Source organism: Cariama cristata, unplaced genomic scaffold (genome assembly GCF_000690535.1).
Source record: "Cariama cristata isolate BGI_N322 unplaced genomic scaffold, ASM69053v1 scaffold75, whole genome shotgun sequence".
Taxonomy (NCBI): Eukaryota; Metazoa; Chordata; class Aves; order Cariamiformes; family Cariamidae; genus Cariama; species Cariama cristata.
The window spans coordinates 263,942-274,331 of NW_009615592.1; the positions used below are offsets into that span (position 1 = coordinate 263,942).

General features: G+C 39.7%; 1 protein-coding gene across 1 annotated transcript; it reads right to left on the bottom strand.

Annotated features, from left to right (window-relative positions):
• Positions 1-1,274: 1,274 nt before the first annotated feature.
• On the bottom strand, positions 1,275-10,084 carry SETD4 (SET domain containing 4). Its single transcript, XM_009699852.1, has 10 exons — positions 9,965-10,084; positions 9,406-9,501; positions 8,408-8,445; positions 6,817-6,905; positions 5,727-6,156; positions 4,793-4,967; positions 4,052-4,133; positions 3,614-3,694; positions 2,493-2,616; positions 1,275-1,603 (listed from the first exon to the last, which is right to left on the bottom strand). Exons 1-10 carry the CDS (start codon positions 10,032-10,034, stop codon positions 1,469-1,471), a joined length of 1,320 nt encoding a protein of 439 aa, XP_009698154.1. The 5' UTR covers positions 10,035-10,084; the 3' UTR covers positions 1,275-1,468.
• Between the last annotated feature and the right edge of the window lie 306 nt (positions 10,085-10,390).

Below are 10,390 nucleotides of genomic sequence, written 5' to 3' on the forward strand. Positions count from 1 at the left end.
AACCAAGAACTTTTGGGTTTGGAAACTGAGTAACAGCAGTTATACTTCTTGGTTCCCCCAGTCTTTTGAACCTAAATCAATACATCCCTCTAGGTAAGGAAGGATGCTTCTCGGAGCTCCAGCCATCAAGACATTTTGTGTCCTAAATAGACTCAGGCAGAAAGAAAAAAAAAAGCAGTGAAAATCCCTGGAATCCTCAAATCCAAGCAAATTTACACAATAACACTCTTGTTCACATGGTAATAAAGTCTGAAAGTGCATTTGAGCTTGAATACTTAACAGTTTTCACTTGTTACATTTTTTTCCTTTAATTATATCATTTGCTAGTATGCCTTTACTGCTGTATACAATTTCATTTATTTCAAAAATAGAGAAGTCTTGTAGAAAATGAAGCAATATGTTTACAAAAATAAACACTTTTTAAAAACACAGTTCTTAAAAAAAATGCTAAAAACAGTAATGAAAAATTTGATGAAATGTGATTCCCCACAAAATGGAAAATAATCACAGCAAAATCACAATTATAAATGAAGTTTATACAGCTTAAATAAGGGTCCTGCCCTGAAACGCCCTTTGAAGAAGTCTCTTTCTTCTCTAAACAACATAGGGAGCTCAAGCTCCCCACTTAAGTAGAACGAATACTGAAACGCAGCTCATGAGACTATCCCCTTGTAGATGGGATAGGAACATTTCTCAACATGATCATCAGAACTGAACAGAAACAGAATGAATTGCCTCGGTGGTCTTCCAAACAAGAAACAAAGTGATACATCCTTTCAGTTCTCAGTCCCAGCAGGAGGAGTCAGAACCTGAACTACTGAGTTTGGAGGGAGCTTTGAGAGTAAAGGAGGGAAGTTCACGCTTCCGTACATTCAGGAAACGCCTGGGCTGAAATTGTGACGGGAATGATTTGGAGTTGGTCACAACAGGGCAGATCTGTGCTCTAGTCTGCATCTGTTACTCCAGCAATGAACACGCACTACACAAACTGCTAAGTCCTGGGGACATGTACAGATCTCAGGGAAAAAGTAAAGGATTAATACAGGGCAAACACAAGTGGCTCCATCCTCTTCCTCTCTGTCAAGTGCCAGAGCTCAAATACATGCTGAGAAGTATCTGCTTGACTCTAGGATCCACACTTCAGCCACACAGGCAGCTGTACAGTTTAGGACTGCTGGAACCCACAACCCTGGGGCTGCTCAAAGTACTCCAGAAGCTGTGTTGTTCCGAGCAGACATGATTTCAATGAGATGTGATAAAAGCAAGCTGGGGTAACCTTTTGTATTACTGAAGAAGGTCAGCAAAGAACAGAATAAGACTCCAGGTCCTGTGTGACACTGTAAGCAAAATCAGGCATATTCTGCTTTTTATATTATCCTTGCTGCTCAGGTCCATTAAAACAGTTGAGCAAGGTGCATCCGTGGAAAACGAGGTCCAATCAGTCACAGCTATCACAGCTCCAGATGGGTCAAGTTGTTGCCACAGTCAAGTTGCAAAGAATCTCAGCTGATTTTTGTAGTATCTTCAGATCTTCCAAGCGCAGTGCTTCTACCAAAGCCAGGTGTTTTTTGAGGTTCTCTTTGTTCCTCTTCAACTGAGAAATCTGAAGTTTATACAAATGGGATGAAATGACTAAAAATTTAGATTATTTAATAAAGGACATGAACATAAAATTTGTGGAAAGCTTATCTGTGGTAGGGATTCCATGAACTAGGTCAAAATAGTATTTTTTTTAATCTTGCACAAGAGAAACTGTAATAGTAAAAAAAAAAAGGAGGGGGGGAGAGAAATCATCACGTGGATAGGAAGCACATCAAAAACAAGGAGAGGAAAGGAAGGGAAATGTTTACCTGATATTAGGCTCCTAAGTCCATACTATCCTCAAGATGTTGCTCAAGACAGGATCCACCTCATACTCTGTGTATATACGTGTTTCCTTTGCAAAAGCATGGTTTTAACAATGCTTTTCCATGATAGCTATCCAACTTGACATTAAATATACATTTGTTTGCCAAAATCAGAAAGGAAGGAGAGATTGTTTTTCTAAGAGCACAGACCTGCCTCTCAGGCAACTGGCTGACATGGGTAGTCCATTTGGCTTGACTGGCTTTAATGAACACAGCCTTCACTTTCTGCAACAAGGCACTCATGGCAGGTCTGCAACATCTTACATGCCTACCTCATACACGTCTGCATTTTCTTTTAAGAGGTAACCTCAACAAACACATTGATACTGTAGGCAGAGAAAGGTTAAATACTTTTCACCTGTTTACAGGGCTTTGTATAAGCTTTGTAACATGGTTTCTTTCTTTGCTGCAGCCACAAATTCTGCTGAGCAATCCAGTGCTGTCAGTCACCCTGGAAAGAAATCCCGCACCACCCCAGTGTAGTGAATTCCCTCCATCACTCTGCTGTCACCCCAGAAAATTACACTGCTGTACATTTATGCTAGGAAAGGAATCTAGACTACCCTGTTCTTCCAGTCAAATTACCTGGAGAAGGACATGCTGCGTTTCCTCTATTAAAAAATGGCATATTTTTGCTGTTATATTCAAAGTCTGCTCTTCGTTTCTGGCTGAAATGACATCACCAAGCAGCGTTCTCCTCCAGCAAGTACTAGAACCAAAATGTTTGAACAACACACAATCATTGGCTGTATTCCCCAGCTGAATGATAAACATATGGCTATGCTAAGAATAACGTTGCTGGCATAAGGCAAGTAAGGTTAGCATACATGAAAAACACACACAGCATTCAGATATGAAACTGATAAGCCAAGCAAAAGAGAAGAGAGATTCAATGGTCTGGAGCAGCAGCTCCAATCCTCCACCCCTACCCTTTCAGCCAAAGCCACAGTCTGCACTTAGATCAATGCTTACGGTCTTTACTGCTCTGCCATGCTGCCACCAACTTCAGCAGCACCAGTGAGGAGTAAAAGCTATTCACTAGAACTTATTAGCGTGACTTCTGCTAAACTTCACCTCACCTGGGCTGGAAACCAGTATCATGGGGATTTATTTTTAGCTCTTATAATCAACTTATTCCACTCAGCAATGAATCTTCAAAGCATAAACAGCTTTGAACAAGAGAAAATTTTTTTTTTTTTATTTGCTATTACAAGTAAAGCCCAGGTAAAAACTTTCTATTAATGCTGTTTGAGGCAGATTTACCATTTGGAACAATCAAACCTGCACTGACAGTCACTGGAGATGAATTTCAGCAATTTACTTGGCCTTAGAATTTCAGAAGCAGCCTGTGAAACGCATGCTTCAAAGAAATCAAGCAAGGTCAATAGCATTTAAAGTCCCATCAAACCAACGTCTGGAGTCTGAACCTTAAAGTAATATCTGCTTCTCAAAATAGAAAGGGCAAACAATGGGGTGTGTCTAGTATTTAATACAAGAAAGCAAAAGACCAAAGCAGCAAATAGGCAATGACTTTACATATATGGTGTTCTCTGCCTTTCTTCTTTTCACTTCGCACCTGCAGTCAATGAGATAGGCACAGGAGATCCAAAACAATTGTTCCAGTAGCTCACACACAGCCAGCAAAGAGTAAATAAAGGAAAATGGCACATGGGCATTGTCTAAATATTCAGAGTACTGAAACTTACAACTCATCTGCTCCGAGACTTAATAACTTCAGGGCTGTGAGGAGTCTCCAAGATGGTCCATCCCACCCAAAGGTCAGGTTTCTAAAAAGTCAGAAATAATGAGATGCAGAAAGTATAGGTGATCTTTTATGGTGTGATAGCTTTCTTCCTGACAAGTGTCAACAAGGGAAGATCTGCTTTTTGGAATGAGAGGACTCTTTGACTCCCCTTACTCTGTTGCTATCCACAGACAGGGGACAGGCTGTACCTTGAAACCTATCTTAAGCTTTCATACTGGTGTTTACCACTTCTACATTCTCTCACAAACCACAAGCAAATCAGTTTGCTAAAAAAACAAATAATCATTTTATGCTGAATTTTGATACCAGAAGCAAAATTTGACTCCCAGAAGCGCTGAAAAGAAAGCTCACAGGGAAACAAAAAACTCCAGATACCTACTCTAAGAAATCATGATCCTTTAGAATGGAGAGTTTTGCATTTCTCTGCTTGTCCAGTGGTGGAAAATATTTGAGGAGAGTATCTGCATAAAAAACACAGATGTTTAAATAAATGGTATGTAGAAGAAACCACAATCCTCAATTCTGACATGACACTTCAACCATATTTTTCAAGTAGCTGCAGGACAAAGATCAAAACCTGCCATATTTTGGTGAACTTTAACATAATCAAAAATGTGTCTACTTCTCAAAAGCTTGTAGAATGGAAATCCTGACTCAAAGTGAAGTTATGAACCACTCTCAGCAACTTCAGTTTGTTGGGATCAGGATTTTAGTCCTGAAGTCAATGGTACAATCTAAGACATCCAGTTGGAATCTCTACATACATGGTGCTAAGAATCACAGTTTTACAAAGGGAAAAGTTACCAAAGAACACGTTCCATTTTAAACCTCCAATCCTTACATTCTATGCAGATCAAAGCGGTATTGAACTATATTCCACTTCTTGGAAATACACACAAATATTCTGATGGTACTAAAAACAGATCATAATGTCTTAAGATGCATTCTGCACATTGTGCATTCTACACATATGTATATGCATAAGCATGAACTTCTTCACTATCCTTTAGTTATCCCCTTTTAGCAACATCTCCTGCGAAGACAGACCCTATTAACATGCTCAGATGTTCTGTTCTCTACTATTGTGCCTTTCAATGTCAAGACAATCTATAAATCCAACCTGGTGAGACATAAACACTGCTGTGAGGGTTATCCATGGCAACAAATCCATATTCTAGCAGCAGTCGCTGATTATCATGAGGTCCATAGCAGATAAACACTTCTTCATATTTTTTGCACTGTGAATTTGTCTGAATTTCATAGCTTCTTTTCTGCTCATTAAATGCAGCCTTTACCTTCAAGAAGTTAAAAATAAAAGGTTTTACTCTTGGCAGGAAGACAGGATGAAAAAGGAATCAGATATTGAATATTAAAATCCAACAGTATTGAACACTTCTCAGACACTAGAAGAAAAGAGAGTGTTACAGATGTCTGAAAAGGCAACCCATTCATATGAAGAACAAACATGACTCTGTGGGATGTGCCACCCACTGTGTACACTTATTACAGAGGTCCCAAATCCGCAAATAAAGATGGCTTTAGGCAGAGTTGGTCACTTTTGTGCTGTCTCAACTCTGTGTTGGCACACAGTCCCTGACACAAGGTAGAACTGCTCTATACTCTCTCCTAAGGCTGCTCAGAAGCTTCAGCCAGAGGTGAAGTAACACAGGGACCACGTAACTTGAGATTCATCTCAGGAGCTGAGCCTTTCGGGACAGCAGAGTCGGGTTATATGTACAAGTGGCTCTTCCCAATAGCTAACCTGGCTGCAAATCTCACCCAGCCATTGTGGGATCTCCCTGTAACTTTGCTTTGCTACATAAACTGAAACATCTGAATTATCTTTATGCAACTGCCTTGGGCTGAACAACAAGTTCCAGGGTATGTACGAACCGTGAGTACTCGGCCTGCACATGTCCTCAATAGACGTTTTTTCTTCTGTGAGGTCTCTCACTGACCTCCAGACACCCCTAATCCATCACATAAATGCATAATGTATTGAGATAGTTTCTTTATTTGTAAATGCACTAAGTGATCTATTTTGAGTTTCTTACCTGAACATTTGGACTGTGGTTTAGCAAATCTAAATATGGTGCCAATGCATAAACATCTGGCTCAAGAGAAAAACATTCCCTCTGTGAATGTTTCATGTATATTGTCCTGGTATTAATAGTGCACCAAGCCCACTCTAGAGCACTGTAGTTAAAAATAGTTCCTGTGTTCTCAGCAAACAAAGGCTGCAGGGAAGAGAAAAAAGCCTTGGAAGACACGTACAACTCATGGACCGTCATTCTCTGCTCCTCAGCCTTCTTTCTCAAAGGTTCAGGAAGAAGGCTTACTACATCGTGCTCCAAACAAACAGGGCAAGTGTATGTCTTGGGTAAAACATCAAGATATGGCTTCCACAGAGATGTCTCACCAGCATGCTTCTCTGCTATTAAAAATGTGCACAGTGCTATCAAAGGAGATACAGGAGGCTTCCATCTATTAGAAAATAAAATAAAAATACCAACACAGCATATACACAGAGGTGAAATAGGAAATGGATGCAGTAGTATTTCATCTCTCTCCTAGTTCTTTTAAATGTTATAAATAGCTTCTATTTTAAACTTCTTTGTAGTTCACCTCCAATCCTTTTGATGATTTCAAAGGCGCTATAAAAGCTGGTTTGTAGTAATAACTCCAGGGTCATCTCTTGGGTTGATTTTTCTTTGGGCAGGTTGGGTTTTTTTAGGATACATAACAAGTACTCAATGTCCATCATAGATCTTTGTTCTGAATTTTCTAAAAGGCCATGTTCATGTGACTGCTTGGCAACCCCACTTTATCCTCCTTCTCCTATTGAAACACATTCACAAATTCCCACGAAACCATTCATAACTGGCATTTAGGTCCAAGCTGGCTCTAGAGGAAGGTCAAGTTCAAGCCTGTACCACCCCACCAACTCGGCCTAGCTAAAAGGGGATGCTCTGTGTCCAAACCTTACTTATCTGAGTGTTCCACACACATGAAAGTCCACAAGAAATACTCATACAAGTTAGGGTACGCAGTTTAAAGCCCTACCACCACTTATCATGATTAATCTACTAATGAGCAAGCCACAGTAAAGGCCAGCTTGCCCATAAAGTGTCACTTTTCACTTACTTCATAATGTATTCTCCCAAGCAGCTACTAAGGACAGTGCCCGTGGTGAGTAAGCATTTCTCAGGCAATGAAATAATCAGATCCCCTGCCTTTGAGGAAGGGAAAAAAAAAAAAAAATATCACACACAAAGAATAGTAAAGGTCAAGAGTGAATGATTCATCTGCGATTTCTGAACAGAGACATTGCCCAGAGAACATTAACATCAGGAAGCAATCAGATGTGACGTCAAACTTGATGGAAACTGGCATAGTCTTAAGAGAGCCACAGTCCAGGGAAGGAGGACAACTGCCATCAGTAGGAACTGTCACCTGTAAAAAGTCAGCTGTTCACAGAAAGTTTGGTACCTGGCTACTCGCTTTCTTTGTACTGAGATATATTTTAGATTAGCTCTCACAAATAGCTGAACTTCTATCAACAAAGCAGTAGGGAGTAGGGATATTTTAGGTCATGTCTATCCTGACCTTGTTTGCCAAGCTGCTGTGTGTGTAAATTAGTTTTCATCACTGTCCATGCCGGTAGGGAGAGGACATGAATCAAGTCAATACTCTCCCCTTCCCATTCCTCTTCTGAGTTTCCTTATCTTGCTCAAGCCCAGTTGAGCCTAGCTCTCATTTCACTTACTGCAGACTCCCAGCATTGTTTATAACCTGAGCCTCTGGCTTCAACTGCTGGCTCTAACCCTGAGCAGGCATGACAACATGCACTGTTCTCTATGCATGACCTCTCCGCTCCATCTCCTTCCTACCTCTTCCTATACTCTCTATGTTGCAAAAGGTTCCAGGTCTGATACCCCATTATTTGACATACTATTCTCATACCAGTTAGGAAACTTCTCCAACAAGCCTATTTTCTGAGAGGCATTTTTCAGTCAGAGTTCAGTCTTTCCATGCCAATATCTGAAGGGCAAGGTAGTTTTTCTTTCATTCCACTTTTCAGCTCGGAATGTCTGAGAAATTATCTTTCTATTAGCTGGTCTACCAACAAAGAAGGCGGCCATCAAAGTGAGGTTAAAGCTCTAGTTTCACATTATGGCTAAGACAATCTAAAGCCAAACGCTGCTTAAAGCCCCGTCCCTTTCCTTAATTTCCCTCCCAGGTATGCCATTCCTCCCTTTGTACCAGCACTGGTCTGACCAAGGTGGGAGATTTCAAGGAGCAAAGCTATCAAAGCTAATAATCTTTTTGAAGAGAGAGTTTTCTGTTAGTTCAGCTTCCTGATGCAACCTACCCCATGAGTGGAGAAGACTGCTACAGCCACTGCAAAGGAAGCTGTGGGAGCCAGTGGCTGAGGGAGGGGCCTGCTCCTTCTGGTTTCAGTTAGCCACTGATTACCTTAAACTGAAACAGGAGACTACACACTAAATCTCTGTAAATGAGTACACGAATGTCTTTATCCAACAAGCCCTCAGGGTACACAGGACATTATCTTACAGATATGCCAACACCACAAATTCTGGTATTAGGCCAGAAATTACATTCACAATGTGGACTGTGAAGACCTTGTCTGGAATTTTGAGCTTTGCTTGTTGCAAAAGTCATTACATTTCAAAAGAACCTGAGGAGCTCTTGCATTAGAATCAACATTACTAACCTGGAGAGCTTTTGTTGTCATCAGTCCTCTTCCTGTACCTGAAGCAGGAACAAAGGGGATGCTTAAATACATGTATATATATAAAATACAGCAGATTGCGGTAACTTGCATTAAACTAACAGGCCAGCAACAAAAAGCTCTAAAAGAACATACATTATCTCTTACAAATCATAACAACCAGTTATGGATTGTTCCAGATACACACCTCATTTCTTTGTTCTCCGATTCTCTTTTTACTTTTGAGGACCCTGTGAAAGCCCTTCCTCTGCGTTCCCTGCAACACTTGCTGTTCAGTTCTAGCAATTATTCAACTTCTTTTTCCCAGTTTTTTCTCTAAACACATCTTTCATCACTGGCTGCTGTTCTTGGTTTCAGAATTTTAACTAAACTTTACAATTTCTATTCACAATAGTTTTCTCCGATTCAGCCTATTCTCTCTACTCTCTCTTTAACATTGCAAAAGTTTTTGAAATATAATCTACTTAAAGATAAAAAATACAAGTATATACCTTTACTGTAAACAGTACTAAGTGAATCCCAGCTCTAAAGATCATTTACTTATCTGTATCACTAGATCTGCTGAACTTGCATGAGGAAAAAAAGATGAAGAAATGATAACAAGGTTAGGTTCCAATAGTGGAAATGCTTAAAGAGATATTACTTTCTTCTTTAAAACTGTGCTACTAACACTCAAAATCTCAGTTTCTACAAGGAATTCAGCATAGGTGTGCATGTTTTGCAGCATACCACAGTATTCTCATATGAGAGCTTTACACGAGATCATCTTTATAAAAGAAACAGTTCGCACTACTTCAGGTCTCCATATCTACTTGTTTATGTTAAATGACACTCACATGCATCTGCTAAAAGTCCTTAAAAGACTAACAGTAACTGTCTTTTTTCCTGATGCCAGCCAGGCGTGTGATTCAAATTGAAAGCAGGAATCTAACATTCTTAGAAAACTCAGAAATTTGTACCACCAATAATTAAAACATTACCGCAGAACTCTGCTGGCCTTAAATTACTGTCTTCAAATCCTCTGTCTTTCAGCCACTTCTTAAGTTTAATGTATTCCAGCTTGTGACTGCAGTTGACTAAAAATAAAAAAGAGGAGATTCATGCTATAAAATAGCACTCTATTGGAAAATAAAGGAAATTGAAAAATTTTACTGTATAGTCAGAAAAAAAATATATTTTGGACATTTCAGTATAGCATAATAGAATAGCAAGACAGGCTCCCCTCGAACTAGCTTACTGAGCTCCAGGCCTCTGGGCACCAGGAGCTCTCAGAACTGCAGGAGTCATTCAGCATATTCAAGGGTCAAGGAAATTAAGAATAATGTAGTACTTGTCATTAGCCAGAAAAGACAGCTCACAATATTCACCATGATCTGCTTGGGATTGTAAACTAATGCTAGAATATTTGCATTAAAAAAGCTAACATTTATGAATGTTATTTGCAAAGCACAAAGGTGGTCAACAAATATACACCATAAATTGACACCTTGACAAACAATTGGTTATTTTATTATTTAGCAGTACTTCCAGGGATAGTACCTCCATCCATAAAACTCTGCAAGTGTTTTCTTCTTCTCTTTCGGCCTGTCCGACCTCTGCTTTTCTTCATATTAAGTAACAGATTTTGCCTTATTTAGACAACCTGAAGTAAAAAAAAAAAGTTACTTAAAAATATTTAAAGTCCCTTTCAAATACTGCATGTTTCTTTTATCTCAGTAAGAGAAATCAGAGTACTGTCTGTTTAACAGGCTGCCTCTTTAAAGTTTAGAAAAGGTACTACAAGCAAACCCCTCAGCTGGTGGGTGATAGGGATGAGGGAAGATGGGAAGCCTTTATCTCCAAACGTCATCTTGGCTAAGGCATGGCCATAATCCTCTAAAGGCAACAAGACACTGGTGTTCATGTGCACAGAACTGAAATTTTGAAACAGCAAATGTATTACTGTCCTGGTTTGGCTAAAACAGG